The 25,714-nt window shown below is 46.1% G+C and overlaps 1 protein-coding gene across 1 annotated transcript in view; it reads left to right on the top strand.

The window, feature by feature from the left end:
- The window catches only part of LOC149854520 (arylacetamide deacetylase-like 4), a 28,234-nt gene extending 5,298 nt beyond the window's left edge, over positions 1-22,936 (top strand). The window contains exons 2-5 of the mRNA XM_090024672.1: positions 10,347-10,444; positions 16,405-16,621; positions 20,459-20,522; positions 22,162-22,936. Of these exons, the coding sequence (XP_089880798.1) occupies positions 10,347-10,444; positions 16,405-16,621; positions 20,459-20,522; positions 22,162-22,936 (1,154 nt within the window). The remainder of the gene's footprint in view (positions 1-10,346; positions 10,445-16,404; positions 16,622-20,458; positions 20,523-22,161) is intronic.
- The last annotated feature ends 2,778 nt before the right edge of the window (positions 22,937-25,714 follow it).

Below are 25,714 nucleotides of genomic sequence, written 5' to 3'. Positions count from 1 at the left end.
GCTCTGGTAGAAGTCTGTATTTCAGTTTTCTGTTCATTCTTCCTGGAAGATTTTCTTCTCAAGAAGTTGCTATAATGTCAAAAGTCAACCTCTTTTTTTTAATCTCTTGTGGTCACTGTGATAAGAGGAGAAGGTATCCCAATTTGTTTTCAAGAATAGGATGATTCCCCATCCCCCAAATTTGATTCTTAGTTGGAAAAAAATTCAGATTCATTATCAAATTTGCTCTCCTAACTTGATCCAGTTGAAATCTTTTGATTATTCAAGGCATCGTGCTAGATCCAGGGGTGCTAAACCCCTGGCCCGGGGGTCAGATCTGGTGCCCTGTGCTGTGCCATTCAGCCTGGGCTTCCCATGGGTCAGTTGGAGCACTATGGGCTGCTGCTCTGCAAGCTAGACTGGGCATGCAAGGAGGCACATAAGGCCCCAAGGCCTGTTCCTGGCATGGGAAGCCAGGCTGGGGGGCAGATGCTGACACGCAGGAGCCAGCTGAGGCTGTGTGGAGCCTGATTTGGGTGGGGACTCAGTCCTGATGCCCAGGGTCCAGATGGCCCGCGGATTGGACCTGTACCACGTCTGGCCGGCAGAGCCGTAAGGTTGCATGCCCTGCACTAGCTTAATTTAAAATAGTAAAATAAAGATTGCAACATGATACTGTCTCTTCAATAAAGGTCTTACATCACTGTACAAACCTTGCTTCTCTCATCTTTTGAAAGCATGCCTCTATTCAGTAGAATATGTAAATGAATGTCAGTATTAATGATCACTTGGAGTTTTAGCATTATTCCTAAACTTGTGGGAATATCTGCTTACAAGCAGACGGTTTAAAACAACATGAGCAAAGTTATGCATAATATAAGAAAAAAATACAGAGCTGTTAAATGACACTAAATGGACAAACCACATCATTCACTTAGTTGCAGTGCTTCTTTTCATTTCTGGGACAGCCAGAGACAGTTGGGTTGGTATCTCTTTTAATCTTAAAGTCTGGAAAGCTGTGTTGAAAAAAAACGCTTTATTTAATTTCCCAGCACATGTCTCTGTGGTGTCTAAAAGCACAGAAATGGTAATGAGCTCTCTGGTTTGTTTAGAGAGGGGGAAGCTATCGTGAAAACCAGTTTTGATCTAGGAATACTTAGAGGTTTGTGGGTTTACTAATAGAGGAGAAGCTGCTTTTTGTGTAATCCTACTACCTGCCATATGTCTCAGTCATACTGGTAGAGGGGCCTGAACTGTAACCCTGTTTTCTGTGAGTTTCTATGCAATTCTTTAAAAATGAATTACAAAGTACAAGCCCTGATAAATATTTTTAAAGCCTAATAGCTATCCAAGGCTGCGTTGGAAGACCAGAGAAATGCACACGTAGTGCTGATGTTTCTAGGGAAAGAAAAGTGATGCTGGCAGCTACCATTGTGTAAGGGTGGCATCGCCTGTTCTACTTAAGACTTACTAAGTGCAGTTAAAACTCAAGCAGCCACATGTTCAAGCACTTTGGCACATGTTAGGTGCCAGGTTGAGTTATAACATCAGAGAAGGCTGAGGGGGATCTAGTGGCCTATTATAAATTTCGGGGGGGACCAGCAGGCACTGGGGGAGTCCCTGTTCCCCCGAGCACTGCCAGGAGTGACCAGGAATAACGGTCACAAGCTGGCAGAGGGCAGGTTTAGGTTAGATATCAGGAGGCGCTACTTCACGGTCAGGGCGGCTAGGATCTGGAACCAGCTTCCAAGAGAGGTGGTGCAGGCTCCTACCCTGGGGGTGTTTAAGAGGAGGCTAGATGAACATCTTGCTGGGGTCGTTTGACCCCAGTATTATTTCCTGCCATGGCGGAGGGTCGGACTAGATGATCTGCTCAGGCCCCTTCCGACCCTAGAAACTATGAAACTATGGAGACCCCCAGCAGCTCACCCATGACTCCCTGGCAGCTCCCTGCTCACCTTTGGCTGCCAGCGCAATGCGGGGGGTGAGGGAGGCTCCTGCCCCACTCCAGGGGCTGCACAGGGGCTGGGCTCAACCCAGATAGGAGCCTCCCTACTTGCTCCTGGGCTAGTGGGGAACACCATTTTTGAAAAAAAAGGAAAATCCTTGAGTCTTTCAAGAACCAAATGTGGCCCTGCTACCGGCAAACCTTCCCCACCCCAACCTGGGGCTTCAGATGCTTCCAAATCCTTTGGCGGGTGTCCGACATGTAGGCCCAAGCCCGGAAGCTTGTGGTTTGGGTGCCCCTGAGTTTGGCTTGCCCTTGGCCGTATGGCTGCGGGAGCAAGCTAGGGAGGAGTCTCCCATTGCCACAAAGTCAGCGTGTAGCTGAGATCGTCCCGCTGATCTTTAGGGAAGAAAGAAGGTCTTTCTTCCCTAAAGCAGAGCATGCATTTAGGATGGGGGTAGCTGGCAGAAGAGCGCTCTGAGGCTGGCTGGCTGTTACAGGGCCAGGCCGGACCAGCGGCAGAGGTGATAGTTGTATGTTTTCAGTCGTGTCTAATTTAAAGGATGAATTTTCAGAGTGAGGCAATCAAACAGCGAACGCCATCAGGCAGGATTGCAGGAAGTGTAGTTTCAAGGCTCAGCTGTATGTGCAGCAAGGTACTTGTGAATGCAGTGTTGTCTTCAGCCGCAAGCAAGATCACTTTAATAAGCCAAGTAATGGTTCAATCAGCCTTAACCCTGCGCCTGTGCTTTCCTAGCGCTGTATCAAGTAATATCCCTGAAAGGAGCCAGTTTATATTAAAACAAGGAGCTTATCTCCTCATACCTCCCAGCACCCCTCAAAGGATCCTGGCTGAGAATGACTGCTGGAAGGACAAATGTGGGACTGAATGGAGCGGTCCCAGGTCACTGCGTCCAGTCCTGGCATTCACAGACCAACATTTCCCCAAGGAGCTGCCCAGATTGCCACTTCTAGCGGTCATAGACAACTACAAGCCCAAACACAGCCTACCACGTGCCATAGCTGGGAAGCAGGGGGGAAAAGGGCGTTCCCAGTCCTTTCCAACCTGAGCTTGGGGGATAATTTCTTCCTGACTGCCAAACTGAGGTCTCTTAAAAGTCTTTGCAGTATTTGCACCCAGCCTGAAGAGACCTGGTATTATGTGATATGGACTCCACACCTTCGCTCAGGATACACACCTCTTGCTATCTTGCGCATCAACCAACCGCTTTGTGACTAACCAGGATCCTTCCTCATTACCCACATGCTCAAAAAATATCTCATCCCCAGCCATTTCATGACATCAGACTCAACTCTGACGTGAAGCACACCCCTCCGGCTTCCCTGCACAGCCTGCCTGTGAAACGCCGGATTGGGAAAACGAACCCAGTGGCACCAAAACAGTTTGGTGCCTGGAGAGAAGTGTCACAAAGCAATTTTTTGGGGATCTATTCATTCATTAAAGTGCCCTGCTTTGCCCAGCTTTCCCTACTCCTGGCAAGCACCCAGACCCACAGGAAACAGCAGCGGGTAGTTTTTCTTGGTTCTTGTCTGCTCTCGTTTGCCCTAGAAGCAGCTGGGAGGCTCTGTCCCTGCTGAGCAGGCTGCTGATTGCCAGACAGAGGTGGTGCTACAAGGGAAAAGCTAGGGACAAATGGGCTGGAGCAGCCTGGAGTCAAAAGAAGTAAGTGCTGCAATGAACGGCACGTCCTGCTCCCCTTAGCTAGCCCAATGCCAACTTCTCAGCAATACAGCTCCTCCTGCGGCGCGATGCTATCTCCTGCCATATCTGTTCTGGGCCAAATTAAACCACGAACCTTAGACTTCTTTGCAGTTGTGTCAGGGGTCCTTGAACCTAGTCCTAAGGCTCCTAGAGAAATCCCATATTGGCATGGCAGCAAGCTGACAGAAGGGGAAAAGGGGAAGCAATGTTAATGGTAGAGATCACCAAAATATCCTCTGATGAGCAAATGTGACTGGGATGCGGCCCTTTACAGCCATTGATTTTCTGGGGGTTATCTCTGTTCTGACATGATTCAGACACGTTTGCAGCACTAAGCCTGGCCTGTTGGAGACAGCTGACACGGTTCAGCCGGGCTAATTAAAGGGCACCGATGGACGCATATGGTTGTGCTTTCTCTCTGTTCTTGCAGTGCCAAATGCATGACTGAGGATGAGACTGTGCAGGAGAATATCCCTATGGGTAAAGCACAAGAGTGTGATCATCAAGATACGCCAGCACAACTGATTTACTGTGTGAATTGGGGCACGTCTCTTAAACTTTCTGAGCTTCCACTTATCTGTTGGGGGGGTGGAAAAAGTGGATGTTGGGGATGTTCCTATGCTCATGGTTGAAACCTCTTTGAGATCCTTGGATGAGAGGGACAAAGGAAGGGGAAATAACTGTCCTGTTAGGAGAGGGGCACTGCATTGCTATGTGTCCCTCAATTCTTGGTGCTGCTAGGGGCAGGCTAAGCTTTGGGGCGGTAAAAGATTAGCTTGAACTGTGCGCTGGGGAGCTGCGAGAGAGAGAGGAGTCTCAACAAGTCTCGACCCACCGCATTGTTTTACAGAACGAACACTTGAGACTTGATGCTGACACCTTTTCTTTTTCTTTAACTTCTTGGTTTTATACTTGGTAAAAGCAACAGCCTCAGCTCAGGCGTCTCAGCACCCTAACGTTGGAGATGAGCAAGACACACGTGCTGCACCACAATAGATCCAGCTAGAATGAACGAGGGCGGTATCGCTGCCTTTTGTTCTGCAGCAAACAACCATTTATACTGTGCCATTTATATTGTGCCTTTTATCTGAGTGTCCAATAGTGCTGCCCCTAAACTGCAGCCTGCCTTTTAAAATATTTAAAGACCTCGTGCCTTTATGATGACACCCAGACATGCCAATTTGTGTGGCTAATATATAGCAAACTCAGCTAGACGAAAATACAGCACTGCAATAAATGGGCATGTCCTGCTCCCCTTTGCTAGCCCAATGCCAACTTTGTCAGCAGTATAGTTCCTCCTGGGGTGAGACAATATCTCCTGCCATATTTGTTGTTGCAGGTAGGTAAAACTAGGGGACTATGGGCTCAACAATTCAATGGTCAGATGGGTGGGAAACTGGCTGTGGGGTCAGACCCAGAGAGTACTAATAGACAGATTTACGTTGGCCTGGTGGAAGGTAGCAGTGGGCTTCCCCAGGGTTTGGTACGTGGACTGATGCTTTTCAACATCTACATCAGTGATCTGGAGGTGGGGGTGAAAAACACACCGACAAGGTTCGCTGATGACACTGAGCCATGGGGAAGTAAGGCCACGCATCAGGGTAGGCTGATGATCCAGGCGGACCTAGACAGATTAGTTCGATGGGTGGACCAGACCCAGATGCCGTTCAACACTGAGAAGGGTAAAGTGCTCCATCTGGGGAGGCAAAATCCGCAACAAACTGCCAGGCTTGGTGGTGCTGCACTAGCTAGCACCACGTCTGAAAGGGACCTGGGGGTCATGATTGACCATAAAATGAATATGAGCCATCAGCGTGATGCTACAGTCAGCAGAGCAAACAATACGCTGGCATGCATCAGCCAGTGCATCTCATGCAAAACTGAGGCAGTTATTCTCCTGCTCTACTTGGCATTGGTGAGGCTGCAGCTGGAGTACGGCATCGGTTCTGGGCACCGCACTTCAGGATGTAAAGGATGTAAAGAAGCTCGAGAGATGATTAGAGCCACTCGTATGATTAGAGGCCTGAAGAGCAAGCTATACGAGGAAAGGCTGACAGATATGGGACTGTTCAGCCTAGGAAAGAGAAGACTTTAGGGATATTTGGTGGCAGCTTACAAATATATCAGGGGAGAGCATCAGGAGCTAGGTGAACAACTATTCGCCAAAGCACACTAGGAGCATAAACTCGTAGAAGAAGGTTTCCGACTGAATATAAGGAAAAACTTTTGCACGGTTCACGTGACCAGACTCTGGAATAGACTCCCAGCGGGGCTGGTGCAGGCACCGACCCTGCGGATCTTCAAAAGGAGACTGGCCGCACACCTCGCTGCGGGTATTTGACCCCAGCAATCTTTCCTGGACCCGATGATCTCACAAGGTCCTTTTCGGCCCTAAACTGTGAATCGGTGTTCTGTGCTAAATTAAACCATGAACCTTAGACTTCTTTGCAGTTGTGTAAGATGTCTTTGAAACTAGTCCTGGTTTGCTGCGCTTCAGCTTCTTAACAAAATGGCTATCAGCTAAATTGAACAACTCAGGCTTACTCATGGAGTGTGCTATCATAGAGTGTACTACAGGCATGGAGTCCACATGCTGTAATGCGTAGGCAGGGGCTTCTGTTATATCATGTTAATGGCATGCTTTGTCATCCTTGCATTCATTCGCCTTTCTTGTGTAACTCATTTTGCTTCTGTCTGGAATTTCCATGGGAAAAATGGAGATGGGACACTTGCCGAAACCACAGGCAGGATTACTTAAGAACAATATGGACTTCTAATGAGGGGGAGAGGTGAAGCAAACCACCTTGCACAGAAACATGTTTGACATTTTCATTTTAATTCCAATGTATGGCTTGAGACCTGGAGCCGGGGATTACCCTGGGGCAGCCTTGCTGGTGACCTTCCAGTTCTGGCGTGCATGAGTGAGCACACTTGGGGCGGACATGTGCAACCTTGTATACTCCAAGACCCATGCCCATCTTGGCATAGACAAGATGTAAATCAGCGGCCCTTTTTTAAAAAAGAACAGTTCCTCCTATGACTAGAGATAGTCAGGCCAGCCTGTGGGCTAAAATCCAGGGTTACATGCTCAGCAAACTCTGCCTTGAATGACTTTTAGATGTTGAAAGGTGTTAGTGGAGGACTGACTCAGCGTTGTGTCCTGAAAGGGTAAGTTTTACTCTGAGGTGTTTAGTGATCATTTGAGAAAAGATATCCTACCAAGTGGAGAATAGTAATTGTATTTAGCAGTGCTAGAAAAATACATTTTTGGGGTGGTGGGGAGTGTAATAGCAATCACAGCATTCAACATTCAAGCCAGAGGGAGAAAACTAAAAAACTCCACAATGCCGACCTACAACTTTAGGAAGTTAGTTGGAAGAAGATTAGAAGAGAAGGCAAAAATGTCAAAAGTCTGCAGGCAGCTTGGAAGCTGTTTAAATATACCATATTGAGGCTCAGGAAATGTGCATACTACAAATCAAAGGGCACCGAGCAGACCATGAAAACTCCTACATACATGGCTTAATAGCAGAGTTAAGGAGGCCATTCAAGGCAGAAAGGCATCCTTCAAAAAATGGAAGGTAAGCCCAAATGAGAAAAATAGGAAAGTGTGTATGTGTGCCTGTATTGATCTATCCATCTACCTACAGCTCTGTGCGTGTGTGTGTGTGTATACACCCCCCCCCCATATATATATAGATATTACAGAGACTCTATCTTCCAGGTCCCCAGGCTCTAAGAGACATTTTCAAGTTTATATGAATATAAATAGTATTTTATATTTCTAGTATATTAGTGTAAACTTGATAATGTCTCTTAGAGCCTGGGGACCTGGAAGAAGCAGTCCCACATATAAGTCAAGTCTTATAGGTTTAACTTTCAGACTTGACAATCCCCAGCACCCGTCACGTTTACAGAACCGGAGCTATTACCCTCTATTTGAAACTTTAACATCAAACGTTCCTCTCACCAATGTAACATTTATTTATTACAGACCAATAATGTAATTAAGTGCAGGGGGTGACCAGGGCAACAGGCCCTGGGTGGCCACTTTGAGGGTGGAAATAGCACCTACTGCAGCTGCTGGCCAGCCACACTGCTTTTCCCACTGCCCCGTGAGCCTCTGCTGCCCAGGGCACAAAGCAACACTATTATGCCTCTGTTACAGCCCCAGACATAAGAGATGTCTGGCCAGGGGTGGGAGGAATTCATTTACAAACAGTTTACAGCAGTGTTTAGTGCTACAGTTCGTCACTCCCTCTATTCTACATACCTCCACCAGAGAAGGAGCGTTGTTTGACCATCCAGCAAGCAAACAGCTATGAACATCTTCCCAGAAATAGGATTTGGACTTGAATTCTAGGCAAATACTAACAGAAAAACAATTGCAAGATGAACTACAGAAGTCCATTAACCCCCTAGCTAACACAACCACTTTGGAGATGTTGCTGCTGCTTCTATATTTGATGGACTAAAGTCAAAAGCTTCCTCAAGGTGGTGAGGACTGTGCTGTGTTGGAGATGCAATCTCTATCGCACCCTTTCTGTTGTTTTTTCAGGGATGTTGTTCCTGGTGGGAGGGGGTTCAGAAATCATGATCCCTACTTTACTTCAGGTTATTTCAGTGATGAGTTAAGCTGGGCCCTGTGATTACATCGTCTTTAATCATAACTATGCAAGGCAATACATGATTCATTATTGAATATATAATTATTCACTATCTCCCAAAGCACAGTCTCTAATTAAAGTGTTAGATTGCAAAAAAGTCATCACGGGGAATGGGTGGCTCTCCACGAGTTACAGCAGGGTACCTGCATGTCTATCAGTACCCTTGAGGGCTGCCTGAGTGGCTTGGTTAAGGTGTCAGCTGCAGGGGCAAGTAAGGGAAAGATTCCTATTAAAGAGCAAGTCTATCCTTGGTTGGGGATTAGGGACCAGAGAATCACAGCAGAAGGTGTTTTCTGGCATCAGACTCCTTCTGCTTTTTTTTTGACTTGATCAGTGAATTGTGCCAACGTTCGCTAAATTCCTCTGGGTGAAACGCGCCTCTGGACAGAGAAGATTAAGCTTTACTGTGACTGCCTAGGTGTGACATTGTGGGTGCACCAGTCATGAACTTCCCTTCTTTAATGGCATCTCATTCACCCTTAGGAAATGAACCTAGGGTCCCCTTTGTACAGAAGACTAGAATAAATAGCCCTGAATGTAAATTAAAAAAAAATCCCTTCTAAAGGAGCTGATTTGCACACAAACCTGACTATTTTCAAGACAGAGGGAGCTGTAACATCCCTTTGCCTTTCCATAGCACCAGTGCCAATGACTTAAAAAAAAATCTCACTCTTGGGAGTTGGGGAGAAGAACAGAAATGCAGAATGAGAGAAGTAAAATATCGGAAACCCTGATAACGCAACGGGGAGAGATGATATACTTCTGGTCTGCTAGATTCAAGCCAATATACAATAGGGCTGTGCAAAATGGCACTGTTTCATTTCGACTAGAGTTTTGAGGTTTTGATGAAACAGCATTTTGTTTCTAATTGCATTTCAAGTTGAAACAGCTGTTCTGTTTTGCTTCGTCAAAACAGTGAGGCTGTTTCGATGCCGTTTCAATGTTTCTCCCATTTGCTATAATGGGGAAGCTCAAAACAGCCTCTCTCATCTGGCAGGCAGATCAGGGCTCAACCTTGGGGGGGGGGCGCTGGGGCTGTGCCAATCCTCCTGGGGCTGCGGACCCCGATCTGCCTGCCAGATGAGGGAGGGAAGCCGGTGCTGCCGCCTGGGACTGGGGAAGGGAACTGAGTCCAATCGCTCAGTTCCCATCCCCAGTGCTGCAATTGGGCTGGGTAGTCGGCCCAGCTGGGCTGAGTTCATTTCCCTACCTAGAAGGTCATGCTGGGGTTGGGAATTCAGCCCAGCTGCACTGAGTTGCCTTCCCCAGCCCGATCTGGCTCAGTTTCCTTCTCCAGCCCAATTGCAGTGCTGGGGAGGGGAACTGAGCCGGGGCTCAGTTTCCTTCCCCTGCACGGTGGTCGGCTTCCCACCCCAGCCACAGGAGGTGGGGAGAGCCAGGGCTGTGCTCTCTGCCTGGCTGAGCCTGGAGCTGCTGGCAGCACAGCCCTGGTTCTTTCCTATCTCCCACCACCTGGCTGTGGCTGCTTTGAACTAGCCTCGTTTTGTTTCGAGGCTGTTTTGAAGCCATTCATTTCGTTTCAATTTTGCTGTTTTGAGCTCAAAATGAGTCGAAGCAGTGTTGAAACAAAACAGCCAGCAAAATTTCCAATGCCATCCGCTCTGTTGGGAGCCACCGGTTGAGCAAGTCACGTGCCTCAGCCATACCAACGCATGGAACAATTATGGTGAGATGCGCCTTCCTACAACACACATACGGGTTGATAGTTGGTAGTGAACTATAGACAGATGCAAATATTAATAGTTGCTTTGAGAAACCACTCCCATTTCTAATGAAGACCAACTGTCACGTTTTGTACTTTGTCACGTGACTACACGTACTTACTAGCATTCCTAGGTGGTGAATGAGAAGGGGTAGGAAGGAAACTTTAAATTATGTGACTTTACTTAGGGACTCACTTCTGGAGTCGCAACAGTTAGGTTTGAGTGGTTCCTCCCTTAGCACAGGGACATGGGGCTCATTGGAGATATCTTTTTTTATTCTATTAAGTTTTTGTTGGCGTTCATAGTGCATTATGAACACCCCAAAGCAGAGATCCCTCAAGGACTTGAACAGCGCATAAAGCTTTTTTTTTTACATCACTTCCTGAATTTCATACTTGGTCTGGTAAGTGTTTTGTTGGAATTGGTTGCCTGATTTCATTTCTGATAGAAAGGTGCAAGCGGTCGGGATTTTGTAGAAGCTGATGTTGAAATATACTGCAAAAAAAAAAAAATCACAGAAATATCCCCATCAGCTAGATTCATTCTAATAGGAGAAGAAAATAAGTGGTGTCTGTAGCTGTAAAGTGCATGGGTACTTTGGTACCCAGGTGCCTTCCCAGGCTGCAAGAGAAATAAGCTGCCTTTTGTGGTTGTTTTTGTGAAGGGTTTTGTTGCTTGCTGCTGTGTGTAATGGAAGTATTGAGGGAAAAGCAAGTTGAAGAAAGAATGTGTGTGACTGCCTCGTGAATGGGGTGCGTTCTTCAGCCCTTCTGGCATCTTGAAAAAAATTGTTCTGTGGTTGGGTCCAGCTTTGGTGAAGCTGTCCCCTATATTGAGGACCTTCCTCTGCACTGAATGGAGCTTTCCTGCTCTCTTGCAGCTGCTGCCCTCAGGTACAATCATGTTTGCAGGATGAAGCAATGTCTTGGGTAACCAGGGCTAAGTACATTCTGGTCTTCAAGTTGGATGCTAAATAATACAGAGACTAATTAAGAAAGCTGAGCTGCCAGATGACTCACAAGATAAAGTGAAGCTTTCAAAGAGGAATCCACAGCATCTCTGACCTATTGTGGTCCTTCTGAGTTCTTTGCAACAGAAGAAACGCCCAATTTTTTGGTTGCAGTCAAAAAACAAGTAGAGACTGGGATCTGGTGTTTTCTGAGGGGTGCCTTGAGTTTGAAAAAGTTGAGAACTGCACATCTAGATAATGGCAGCATACTGATCTCTGCTGTCTCTCCCAGCCACTTCACTCGCACTTCTGATCCATTTTTGAAAGGCTGCTGTTACATATATTTTCTTGTAGGGCTGTGCAAAATTTCACTGGCCGTTTTGTTTTGACACTGTTTCAACTCATTTTGAGCTCAAAAGAGTGAAATTGAAACAAAACAAAGGGCTTTGAAACATCCTCAAAACAAAATGAGGCTAGTCAAAACATTTCAAAACTTTCAAAATGTTTTGAGTTTCAAAGCAGCCAGCAGCCAGGTGGTGGGAGACAAGGGAGAACCAGGGCTGCGCTCCCAGCAGCTCCAGCCTCAGCCAGGCAGGGAGTGCAGCCCTGGCTCTTCCCGGCTCCTGTGGCTGGGGTGTGAAGCCAATCACAGTTCAGGGGAAGGGAACTGAGCCCTGGCTCAGTTCTCCTCCCCAGCTCTGGTATCGGGCTGGAGAGGGAATTGAGCCGGATCACTCAGTTTCCTTCCCTACAATCAGGCTGGGGAAGGCAACTCAGTGCGGCTGGGCTGAATTCCCAACCCCAGCACAACCATCACACTGGGGAAAGGAAGTCAGCCCAGCTGGGCTGATTTGCGCCCACCCAGACAGCTAAGCAACCAGGTAATAAACTCCAAACTGTTTGATTCCACATTGCACATCATGTTTTTAAAGATATTTCCACATGTACTGATGTACATACTGGTGTTGTTACTCCTTCCCTTGCATTAGTGTTACATTGCTCATTGAATTCCCTCTGAAATGTGTGCTGCGGCTTAGGCGTTTTATTTCTGCTGCCAAGAGCCTAGTCTTCTTTTGTCTTTGTTATTTGAAAGAATAAAGTAATGCAATAGTACGGGTGGGAAGAACAGCACCAAGTGAAGTTTTTCCTCCTCATCTTTTATAGGGCTTATAGACTCTTGTTTTCATGCTGTGCTTTGACAATTTAATTTCTGAGTGCCTATAACACCAAATGCATAAAAGACTCCCATAAGACAGGGTAGCTTGAGTCTTGCAGTGGAGATGCCCCAGTCACTATCAGACACATGTTGTGGGTCAAGGAGAAAAATTGGGGGTCTTTGAAGGAAACATTTACAAGCTTACCATGGAAAATTTGGTAGAAAATGCTGAACAGGAGACATGTGGTCCTTCAAGCTCTGTGCAATGCTTTGCTTATTGTTTTATGTCCCGACAATTATTTTACCTGCCTTTGATTTTGTTCAGGTAGCAACCTTCAAAGCACACTTTCCTAAAATGTGAGTCAAAGAAGCAGTAAGTCTTGTATTTTTCCAAGCAGTGGAAATACAAAAACTTTTTAGTGCTTAATTAAAAAAATCATTATCAGTGGAGACTATGATCCACCAGCTATGTCCTATCAAAGTGAGTTGGCAATGGCTGAGAACATCTGTGGAACTTATTCCATTTTCAATCTTTTGTGAGATTTTTTTGCTTGTTCTATCAAGATGAAGAAAATAATTATTTTTTACATTTATAATGACAAAAAATTGCAATAATTTCAAGTGCAAAGTGTAGGGACTCTGGTTCTGTATGTGAGAATGGCATGGTTAAGCAGATACAGGGATTATGGTACAATTTCTTAGTCCAGCAAGTCAGAGTGCTTCCTATGTAGGAATGCCATGATGATTAAGTAACAAAAAATAGACTCTATACCAAAAACTAAAATCAGCAGTCACATGGACAAATACAATATGCTGGGGAAGAGTCAGCACATTTTTTATAAAGAGAAATCTGGGCTCTCAAATTGGGTGGAGTTCTTTGAGGCTGTTAACAAACATGTGGACAAGGGGGATCCAGTTGACGTACTATATTTGGACTTCCAAAAAGCTTTTGACAAGGTCCCTCACAAAAGGCAGGACTGGAGAGAAGGTTCTTTTATGGATTCAGGGCTGGTTAAAAGACATGAAGCAAAGGGTAAGACACTTTTTAGGATGAAGAGAGGTCAGCAGTGAGGTCCCACAAAGATTTGTGCTGGCCCAATTTTCTTCAACGTTTTCATCAGTGGTGGGGAAATTGGGGTGCACTGCCCAATCTCCAAGTTTGCAGCTGATCCCAAATTATTCTGAGTGGTCAAGTCCTAAGCTGAGGGAGAGGAGCTGCAGAATGATCTTACCAGGCTAAGAGAGTGGGCAAAAAAATGGCAGATGAACTTCAGTGTTGACAAGTGCAAGGTGATGCAAATGGGGAAAAACAAACTCAACCAGACATACACGGCGCTGGGTTCTGAACTAGCTCTTATGACTCTAGAGAGAGATCTTGGAGTCATCATAGGCAGTTCTCTAAACATGTCAGTTTAATGTGAAATGGTGACCCAAAAAAGCCAATAAAGTGTTGGTTATTACTAAGAAAGGAATAGAAAACAAAATGGAGAACATCATCATGCCATTGTACAAATCCACAGTATGCCCCTGTCTTGAATACTGGGTGCAGTTCTGGTCTCCATATCTCCAAAAGGATGCAGTAAAATCAGAAAAAGGTGCAAAGAAGGGCAACCAAAATGGTCCGAGGCATGGAGCAGATGCCGTATGAGGAGAGATTAAAAAGCCTAGAACTCTTCAGTTTGGAAAGGAGAAGACTGGGGTGAAGGGATATGATCGAAGGCTATAAAACCATGAGGGGTGCAGACAAAATGAATAGGAAATTGTTCACCAAGTCCCAGAATACTACAATTAGGGGACACTTCCTGAAATGAGTAGGAGGCAGGTTTAAAACTAACACAAGAAAGTACTGTTGAAAACAACATATAGTTAACTTGTGGAATTCACTGCCACAGGAAGTGGTAGAGGCAAAGTATAGCCAGGTTCAAAACCGATTAGAAAAATTCATGGATGATAGATCTACTAATAGTTGTTGAACAGGTTGGTTGGAGATTTCTCCTTATGCATCTCTTAATTAACAAAAGTGGATGCCAGACAGGATTCACTCTAGATCACTGGCTACATGTAGGAGGTCCACGTGCAACCCCTGAGATCAGCCGTGCACCCCCTGGAAGCGCCAGCTGTGAAACTGGAAGTGCTGCTGGGGGAACCCCCCCAGTCAGTAATGGGCCGCTGGGGGAACCCTCCTCCCCACCAGTCAGCCCCGGTTGGCCTCCCCCAGACTTGGGAGGCACCAGTCGCCCATGCTTTAGATGTATACAGTTCAGTGCTCCCCCTCATAGATTCATAGAAGTAGGGTCGGAAGGGACCTTGTAGATCATCAGGTCCGGCCCCCTGCCCTGGGCAGGAGAGAAACCTGGGCTCAAATGACCCCAGCCAGGTAGATGTCAAGCCTCCTCTTAAAGACCCCCAGGGTAGGAGCCAGCACCACTTCCCTTGGAAGTTGGTTCCAGATCCTAGATGCCCTGACTATGAAGTAGTGCCTTCGGATGTCTAGTCTAAAACTACTGTCTAACAACTTGTGGCCGTTATTCCTTGTTACCCTGCGGGCGCACATCCACCACTTCTGCCATTGTAAGAGACAGGATACTGGGCTAGACGGACCATTGGTCTGACCCATTCTGGCACTTCTTACATTTATTTCATTCTTAAGGAGAAGATAATGCTGCAGAATGGAATGGTTTGTCATCTGTGACTTGTCAGACCAAGAGCAGCCTTTGGTACCCAATGATTTAGAAGTGTAATCTGGTTTGACATGTTCTACTGAGAGCAGAAGCTTTTAAACCAACTGGCTATTAGGAGCCAATCCTATTTTGATTCAGAGTGCACGTACATTTGGAAATAATCAACTATAGGTTAGAAAAGAACAAATTAGGCAAAGTGTTTTGTGTACCTTTCAATAGACCTGATCAGTGCACCAACTAACCAGACTATAGTGATGAGTTATCCCAGTGATTAATTAACCAGAGTTCATTGAAATTGTACTCCAATTAATGGTGTAATAATTGTCACTGAAAAAGGGAAGGGCAAGAAGCTGCCAAACGGCTGTTGATAGCAGTTTTGACGATGATGGGAGCCAGTTGGTTTCCTGGCTGCTATCTCCCTGCATTTTCGAGTCTTCTAATATTAGCCCTGGGTCAGCATTTCCGAAATCCCCTCAAAACTGCCAGTCCGCCATGTCCTCCGCAGTCACCGTCTACTCACCTACTCATTGGATCCTTTTGCTGCAATGGCACAGAGCCGGCTCCTTTATGAGCTACTCTCGTGGGCTGTGGAGCAGCTAGTCTGTGTTCATATTTTCAAGATCATCTTTACAACACTTATACAACAAAGAACACCTTTTAAAAATACTGCTTGAATATGGGAACGTCCATTTTGGTTAACAGCTATATATTTGATGAGAGAGATATTGAATAACGTCCACTGAGATGGACAAATAGTTATGACTCAGTGCTAACGTAACAAATTGAAAAAAACTAAGAGCTAATTTATGAGCAGGGGAAAGGACAGAACGTAAGGAACAGAAGAGATCCACTTTGATCTTTATAGCAGAAGATGGAGAATGGCTAAACGTTTCAGGGATGGGACTAGCTAGAAATGCCAGGGAGCTGATGAAATGGTTTCACTCCTGGCTGTCTCTTCCCACTGAAGTACAGAGTGGTTTAGGCAGGTGTGTCGGCACAAAACGGGCTGCATACCAATGCAGATGGCTGTACGAGTGACTTCTGGATGAGGAGCTTTACAAACCCAAGCCAGATCAGCTCTCAGGGACCCCTCACAAGCATAAAATATGTGCCCCAGGCCCATACATCTTGGTACAAGCCCATCTCCTTTACCTATAATCCTAAACTGAGCATGGCCTTTATCTCTTTCCATTCCCTTCAGATCTGAGCCACCCCATTGCCCAATATATGTATGCGTGACATGGAACGGTTTGCGTGTAGGTGGGACTTCAATTGCTTAAACAGTTCAAAACTTACAGGTTAGGTACAGAAATTACACTTTTACTGGTATAAGTAATCAGATACAGATCCGGACCCTTAACAGAACAGAAATTTAGTACATATAGATTGGTTTAAAAATGGCAGAATTGCTGAATTTAGAATTCCTGTGAATTTAGAGAGAGAACAGAGATGTGTCTTGTTAAGTGCTTGTGTGATAAAGTTGATTGCAATGAGAGATTCACCCTTCAGTATATTGCTGAAACAAACTGACTAGGATCTGCATAGTAATTCTGGTTTATATATTTTTTTACAAACAGGGGAACGTTTTGGTCAAAGCAGGCCTCTGCTATGAGCATGATGTCCTGCGATTTTTAGTAAATGGTATACCACCACAGAAGACTAACGAGCTTTTAATTAACAATGTGATGTTCAACAATTTAACCGTGAGGATCTACCAGCCCAAAGTGCCATCTACCGGCCTGCGGAGAGGAATCGTTTATTGCCATGGAGGAGTTGGCTGGTTTGGAAGCATCAGTAAGAAATTCTGGAATTATACAAAACTAGAAACTAAAAACTACAAAGATTACTGTGGAGTTCTTTTTAGGATGTGGGTTTTCTCCAATGATACCATGAACGGGAAAATTTTTTAAAAATGATTGGTATAACCAACTTCTTTAATATAAAAGCAATCTGCTATTGCTGTTTCATAGTTTCATAGTAGCTAGAGTCGGAAGGGACCTAGGTAGATCATCTAGTCCGACCCCCTGCCTTGGCAGGAAAGAGCACCGGGGTCAGATGACCCCGGCAAGGTGCTCATCTAACTTCCTTTTAAAAATCCCCAGGCTAGGAGCCTGCACCACTTCCCCTGGAAGCCGGTTCCAGGCCCTAGCCGCCCTGACTGTGAAGTAGCGCCTCCTAATATCTAATCTAAACCTACCCTCCGCCAGCTTGTGACCGTTATTCCTGGTCACTCCTGGCAGCGCACGGGGGAACAGGGACTCCCCCAATACCTGCTGATCCCCCCTGACCAGTTTGTAGCAGGCCACAAGGTCCCCCCTTAACCTTCGCTTGTGGAGGCTAAACAGGTTCAGGTCCCGTAGCCTCTCCTCATAAGGCCTGCCCTGCTGACCCCTGATCATACGAGTGGCCCTCCTCTGGACTCTTTCCATATCGTCCATGTCCCTCTTGAAGTGTGGCGCCCAGAACTGGACGCAGTACTCCAGCTGCGGCCTGACCAGTGCCACATAGAGGGGGAGGATCACCTCCCTGGACCTGCTCGAGATGCATCTGTGGATGCATGACAGGGTACGGTTGGCCTTCTTGACTGCCTCCCCACACTGCCGGCGCATGTTCATGGTGGAGTCAATGACGACTCCAAGATCCTTTTCCGTCTCCGTGCTGGCAAGAGGGGAGTTCCCCAACCTGTAAGTGTGGTGCCGGTTCTTCCTCCCCATGTGCAACACCTTGCACTTATCAGTGTTAAACCCCATCCTATTCTCATCCGCCCACCGTTGCAACCTGTCAAGGTCAGCTTGTAGCCTATTGCACCCTTCTAGTGCACCCACATCCCCCCACATCTTAGTGTCATCAGCAAACTTGAACAGGGTGCTTTCTACCCCTTCATCCAAGTCACTGATGAAGATGTTGAACAGTGCGGGCCCGAGGACCGAGCCCTGGGGGACCCCACTGCCCACGTCCTTCCAGGTCGAGAAGAACCCATCCACTACCACCCTCTGGGTGCGGCCCTCCAACCAGTTGGCGACCCATTGACCGTGTGGGCATCGACTCCACAGTCTCCCAGCTTTTTGATGAGGACAGGGTGGGAGACAGTGTCGAAAGCCTTCCGGAAGTCCAGAAAGACTACATCCACAGCAACCCCTGCGTCTAATGATTTGGTGACCTGATCGTAAAAGGCCACCAGGTTGGTCTGACAAGACCTGCCACTGATGAACCCATGTTGGTTGCCCCTGAGCATGCATTCCCCCGCAAGGCCCCCCTGGATGTGTGCCAGGATAATTTTTTCAAAGAGCTTGCCCGGGATTGAGGTAAGACTAACTGGCCTATAATTTCCCGGGTCCTCTTTTTTTCCCTTTTTGAAGATAGGGACCACATTGGCCCTCTTCCAGTCCTCCGGCACCTCACCAGAGCACCACGAGTGCTCATAGAGCCGCGCCAGGGGTCCCGCAATGACCTCGGCCAGTTCCTGTAGAACCCTAGGGTGAAGATCGTCCGGACCAGGGGACTTGAACACGTCCAGCCTCTCCAGAAGTACCCTAACTAACTCCTCGCTAACCCCTGGCCCAGGCATGTCTCTCCCGGGGCCCGAGGGGGGCCCAGCAGGGAGGTGGCTGAACTGGTCCCTACTTAGGAAGACAGAGGCAAAGAAATCGTTAAATGTGTTAGCTTTGTCATCTGGCCTGACGACTAAGTTGCCCATCGTGTCCTGCAGGGGCCCCACATTTCCCGGGACCCTCTTTTTACCCCCTATGTATTTGAAGAAGGACTTCTTATTGTCCTTAATCCAGGAAGCTAGTCCTATCTCCATCTCTGCCTTGGCCTTCCTGACTGCCCCCCTACATCCTCGGGCGACTGTAACATAGTCCTTCTTGGTGATGACCCCTTCCCTCCATTGAGTGTATGCCTCCCTTTTAGCAAGGAGACATTCCCGGATGCTCCTAGTGAGCCATGGGGGTTTATGTGCCCTCCTGCTCCCTTTGACCCTTGTTGGGCTTACCTCCCTTTGGGCATGGAGGATCGTCTCCTTAAGGAGCAACCACTCACTTTGGACATCTGGCTCCCTTCCCCTCTGGGACCTCAGCGTTTCCCCAACGATCCTCCTTAGCTTGTTGAAGTCAGCCCTCCTAAAGTCTAGGGCTGTTGCCTTGCTGCAGCCCTTTGCCACCTTACACTGGATGGTGAATTCCAGCAAGCAATGATCACTGTCTCCCAGGTGGCCCATCACCCGCAGCCCCCTCACCAGGTCGTCACCCGTGGCCAGCACCAGGTCCAACAAGGCGTCTCCCCTGGTGGGGCTGTGCACCTCCTGGGTTAGATGGAGGTCCTGCACTCTGGCTAAGAACCGACGTGAGCGATCAGACTTGGCTGACTGCTCCTCCCAGCAGATGTCTGGGAAGTTCAGGTTGTTGTTATAGCTGTGTTGGAAGAAAATGTTCTTTTTGGGTAAATGTGGTATCTTTTATTACACCAACTAAATAGGTGGAAAAATTGTTCTTTGCAAGCTTTTGGGCACAGCATAGGATGCTTCTACCTATCTACTTCTATTTACACTTAAGCAGTGTCATGCAGCTGAGTATTTTCTTGAATGGAAATCTGTACTGTTTAATGATTTCCACCCTTTGGTCATTTATATCTTACTAATGTACTAATCTAATCAATCCCCTCTTATTTTGGATACTAGAGATAGAAATTCAGGCTTTGATCATGTCACATCTCTGGGGCTAAAAACAGATGGCATTTTTGTTGTGGCATCAGCCTTGCTGGGATGTGTTTCAGCACAGCTGATCTGATTGATGAACAAAAACAGGGGCCTAATCCTGCAGGACGATGACCCCTGGTGCCATGCCCCAACCTGGGCATGGCAGCTTGATTTTCAGGGTACATACCTGGAGCACATGAAGAGGACCCCATAGAGGTTTTCTCCTCCCCACTTACAGGGTGTGCCCTGACCTGGGGTACAGCAGCATGAAATGCCTGTCCTGGGAATCACTATGGGTACATCAGCACGCGTAGGTAGGAACTGCTCTGGGGTAGCATGGAGAGCATGGGCAGCCCAGGGCTGCTGGTGATTATTCACCATAAACTAACAGATATTGGCTAAGACTATTGTCACAAATTATAATGATCTCAACTTTGGGTATATGTGGTGCAACGAAGGGCAGAGACATCTGTTAGCTTGGGGTGTCTGCCACCATAAATATTTTATAGCGGCACAAAGATTATAGTTGTTTGCAGCCTAGCAAATATAATCCCTGGTTAGAAGCTGTGCCTGAGTTCCTTTACCCTTGAAAATTTCCCTACATGGAGGAATCTTTTTAAGAGATTTCCCATTATCCTGAGCAGTCTCTCCCATTTTTTGTTTAAAATAGAAAAGAAAAAAAAAACGCTTTGTGTTTATCATTCAAAATGCTTCTCTTCCTTAATCTTGTATAATAACATGGTTTGTCTTAAATTCTTTCAATTTCCTTTCCCAGGCAGCGAAGGAACAATGCTTTTTAAAATAAATCATAATTCTGGTTGACTGATTGCACAAGGTGCCTGGCACTTGCTGGCTGAAAACCCAGTCCTTTAAGGCACCCCAAGTTGGACAAAATATTTCATTAATGCAGCTCATTTAAGCGCTTTATTTTGCAGATGCCTATGAGAGAGTGTGCCGCTGTATCTGCAGAAACAGTGACTCAGTGGTTGCAAGCGTTGGGTAAGTGATCTCACTCTATCTGCAGTATCTGGGAACCATTTATTACATGTCATGTGTGGGCTGGAGTGTCTGCTGTGCACCCCAACTCAGCAGCTGGTTCTTGAAAGGAGAAAGTGGATTAGAAAAAGAGACATACTAGGCACGTCTACACGTTTATTAATGCACCTTAGTTACTGTGCATTTAGTGTAGTACCTCTAATAAGAGGCACTAAGTGAATGTGCAGTAAGTAGAGTTACTGCACAGTAGTGCCAGCGCACAGTTTTTTAGTGACACTTGCTGTGCATTAGCTTAATAACACTGTGCAGTAAGCTATTAGTTTTGACAAATTCTTCTCTCCAAAACTCTTAATGAAAATCAATGCACACAGAGGGGAAAAAATCACAGGTTTTGTTGAACTGAATCAATGTTTCTTGTGAAAAAGATATTTCATCTGAAAAATGTTGCACAGCTCCAGTTAAGAGCAAATACAAAAGAGCAGCCCAAAGATGTTTTATTGGCCTTATCAGACTCAAGAATTTCACTATGGATTTGGGAACATCATTCTCTAGTATCGCAAAGTCACCTACCTGTGTACTACTACTCTATCCGCTAATGGGATGCTAATGTACATGTGTTACCCATCTACCCTTAGATAGTCTTCATTGCAGAAATCTAGCTACATGACCCTGTGTTGGATACCAGGGGTTTCTGGAGAAACGTAGTTCAGGCAATGAATGAGGAAAACTGTGCGGCCCAAATGGAATTAATAATGCAATTAATTAATGGAATTAATAATGATTTTTTTTTGTATCCTGAAACCTTTGGCTAATCCAAATGCCATAGTAAACTGGTAACACCCCCCCCCCCCAAAAGTACACATCTGTGTATATTTTAGTCCTCTGAGGAAGAAGCCTATATAAGTGAATAACTGTGGATTGTCCAACACCATCTTTCATATTTCTGGATTAAGGGTTTTATTTATCCTCATTAGGTGTGGAGAGACAAATGACCTGGGGGAAAAAAGTTGTTCTCTTTGAATTACGTATACAAAAAAATTGCATTGGTTGCTCCTTAAATCCAGGACTGGTAGAGCTAAGTTAATACCTGCCATAGAGAAGTGGTGCTCAACCTTCTGGCCCCATGGACTGGATGAAGGGCATGGAGCTGGTCTGCAGGCAGTATCCCACGGATGGGGTCAGTCCGTGGGCTGGGTTCAGGATGGGGTTAGTATCCGGGGTCAGTCCATGGTCCACTGCAATTAATGCTAACACTGCACTTCCACCACCAAATATCTATGGGGGGCAGGGGGGTCTCACAGACCAGGTGACATGGGCAGGAGGTTAAGCAACACTTCCAAGCTTCTCCCTTTACAAATCTTTTGTGACCCAGAAGACAACGGGATAGCTTTAACATTTTCAGATGTTTACTTTCTAAAATCCTATTCTTGAATATTTACTGGAGGAGCTGTGAAAAATTTGACTCCGGGATTACAGCCAGGAGGCTGGTTACTGGTTCACACCCTGAAGCATTCAGGAAAAATAAGCCATATCAGCAATTGCCTGAACCACATGCAAAATTAGAATAAATAAATAAATAACCTTAATACTTTTCCTATCAGTCAGATACAGGGTAATTTAAATTCTTTCTCTGGTATTTTAGGTATCGCTTAGCTCCTGAGCACCCATTTCCAACCCAGTTTGACGACTGTGTCGCTGCTACCATCCACTTTATGAGGACGGCAGAAGACTATGGGGTAGACCCCACTCGTGTTATTGTCTGTGGAGACAGCAGTGGAGGCACAATTGCTGCTAATGTTTGCCAGACCCTGGTGAACAGAACGGACCTCCCCAGGGTGCGGGCACAGATCCTGATCTACCCATTTCTCCAGGCTGTGGACTTTAACTTGCCTTCATATCAGCAGAATGAGGACGCTCTAGCCTTACCAAAGAAGAGGACTCTTGACTTTGGTTTCAAGTATTTAAATCTGGACCTGTCACTGATAGATGATCTCCTGAGAGGTGCTCATATTCCTGAAAGTGTAAGACAGAAATACAGTAAATGGCTGAGCCCAGACAATCTCCCGAACAAATTTAAGACAAGAAGCTACAAACCACCTCAAACTGCTCCATGTAAAGAAGAGGTGTATGCCATGGCCCAGCCATTTATTGGGACAACCCTTTCCCCACTTTTAGCCGAAGATGCCATTGTTCGTCAACTCCCCGACTCTTTCATTTTGACCTGCGAGTATGATGTGCTCAGGGATGATGGGCTGCTGTACAAGAAACGACTGGAGGACAACGGTGTCCGAGTGACCTGGTGCCACCTCAGCGATGGCTTCCATGGTGCGTTATTTGCAGTCGATTATGGGATTTTAGAATTTAAGGCTGGACAGAAAGGAATCAACAGGATAGTTAACTTTATAAAAACTTTGTAAAAAACCCCCCCACCTTTTTCTTCAGAGCTGGGAGCCTGGCATTATCTGTCCAAAGTCACTCCTCTCAGCCATCACAGAAATGTCAAGATACTCTCTGATGTCAAAGATTTGGTCATGTCCATCATTGGAGCTCCCCTCTTGCATGTTGTTCCAGGTGCTTGAGTTGGTGACTGCTGTTTCTTGCTGCTTGTAGGTGATGTGGTAGGATGACCTGCAGACTACCCGCATGCTGGTACTCAGCTTCTTATGGCTGTTAGGTATACCCATGAAACACTTGGCCTTCCAGAAAGAGATCGGTGCAGTGCAGTTAATGCTAGGGAGAAAAGACAGGGCTTGGTAAATGGCACTAGGGCTAAGTCTGAGGTTGTAGGAGGATGGATCTGCAGGAGAAGTGGAACAACGAATTTGGGAGAGCTGGATCTAGTGCCGGTTCCAGAAGGGCCTAAATTTGACTGGGTCAAATTTGAATCTAAGTGAAGGCTGCAGGGACCTAGAGAACTGAAGAGATATGGGGACACAGGCAGAGGAGAGATGGTGGAAGGAGAAGGGGGACAGAACAGCACAAATTATAAGGTAAAAAAATGCAACCAACATTTAATGAGGAGCTAGATATTAACGGTGCCTGTAGATATGCAGGAAGGTTGCTCCAACATGCTGCAATTACAGCACATTGGAGCAGCCTTGACTGAGTCTGCTGGAGCATGCTAAATTAGCACACCTCCAGCAGCCTCTGCGTCTTGTGTATCACTGTCCCTGTGCTTCAAAATGGTGGTGGAGGAACTTTAACTAAAGTTCATTTGACAAGCTTTAGATAAAGTGCCCCCATGGCCATTTTGAAGCATGGGGATGCTGTGGGTGCTTTAATTAGAGAGGCTCTCCCTTTCCTACCCGCCCCCTCCCCACCACCCTTCTCTCACCTGTTGTCTCACAGGGCCTCTGATCTCCCCTGCCACGCATTTCCATTTTCACAGACCAACATTTTGCATACTGGCTTTCATTCTACCGAGGAGAGATCACAAAGAAACAACAAACTCTCCGTGTACCTGAAGATGGGGGTTTGTACTCAAAAGCTTGCAAAGAACAAGATTTCCAGCTATTTAGTCAGCCAATAAAAGATAACGCATTTACCCAAAGAAACTTGTCTGCCTATTCTCCAAGAATAACATTTAATAAATTTGTCATTTTGCTTATTGTATTCAGTGCTTTGCTTTATTTTATTTTACTTTAACTGACACCACTTTTCTTTAAAAGCATCTTGCATTTTCACTGTTTCTTCATTGGTCCCCAATACCAAAAGCTAATTGTCATTTATCATATTATCACACCTTTCACCTTAATATGTTAAAATTTTGAACCATTCAGTTTTCTACATTTCCATATTGAAAATATGCCTGGGTTATACCTTTACAGAAATTTTTTTTCCTAATTAATACATGAACACATTGCATCACGATAATTTTTCTTGCAATAAACCAGTGTTTTTCAACATGTGGTCCACTGACCCCTGGGGGTCTGCAGACTATGTCTAAGTGGTGCATGAAAGATGACTATGATCAATCAAAAATATGTGAATATCCACACTTACAGTTCAAAAGGGTCTGCGCCTCCATTCAAAATTTCCAAAGGAGTCTGCACCTCCATTAAATTTTTCTAAGGGGTCTTTGAATGAAAAAAGGTTGAAAACCACTGCATTAAACTAAACCTCAGTCACACCTTCGCCCACAAACGTTTTGCATTACTGCAAGCACATGCTATTCATCACTGCTAGATGTGAGGGATACCAAAAATCAAAAACAACTTGGGAGAATGCTGCTTTGAACATACCTGGAATGCAAAAGTAAAGACTGTTCTAGACGCTGGCTCTAGGCCTGGGAAACTTCAGCTCGGTTCATTCAATTCCCTGTGACCATTCAACTCTTCCCTGTGCATCTGTAACACTGTTTTCTACTTTCCACCATACGCTGTTGCAATGAGCTGCTGCGCTGAAGCAAACACTTGCTATCTTCTGATCTGGAAGTGATTTCATATAGGCCCAGATCCTTTAAATTAAGACATGTCAAACTCACCTAGCCCTGCAGCCATCTTTGTGGTTGTGGAAGATGTGTAAGTATTAATGGGGAGTAAATGATGCTGACATGTGTGACTGGTGCCTCCTGAATCTGGGGGGGCACTTGCAGAAGCTGCCAATCCTGTCGGGCGGGGGGGGGGGGGGGGGCACCAGCCCTACTGACAGCATCAGTGTCAGCCGTCGGGGGGTATGTGCACCCCCATGCACCCCCTACCAGTCACCTATGGATGCTGATTAGTGCATGGGGTTTGGGAGGAAGGAGGCAGGGGGATGATTGAAGGGGGCAGAAGCCATGAGCTAATGGAGTGGAATATGGTGGTAGCTGAGCATGGTAGGCTGGATGGGTTGGAAGTGACTGGGGGAAGCAAGGCAGTGGCTAGAGGAAGTTTAGTTTGCAAGAGTGTCCAGGAACTGGTGAAGACAAGGGGATGGGGAATGTCTAGGGTTCATGTCTTGAGGAAGGGCTGTTGATAAGTTATTTACTAAGATTCAGATCATTTTGTAAAACACTGAACTCATTCATGATGGGCAGGGCATTAAAACGTTATTAAGAATGTGATGTCAGAGCACAATTCTTATCTAATAAAGGGCTTAGTCTGTCTGTCTGTCTGTAATGCTCTTGGAGCACTCTGATTAGGTAGTGAAACAGCTAATCGAGTGTGGGGTGCTGCCATGACGGTGGGGACAGAGGGGATGGGGTGCTGCCCTCA

The sequence above is a fragment of the Crocodylus siamensis genome, chromosome 12, assembly GCF_052110815.1.
Source record: "Crocodylus siamensis isolate JL-2025a chromosome 12, ASM5211081v1, whole genome shotgun sequence".
Taxonomy (NCBI): domain Eukaryota; kingdom Metazoa; phylum Chordata; order Crocodylia; family Crocodylidae; genus Crocodylus; species Crocodylus siamensis.
Note: the sequence above shows the minus strand (reverse complement) of the source record. Positions and strands in the feature narration are given on the sequence as shown.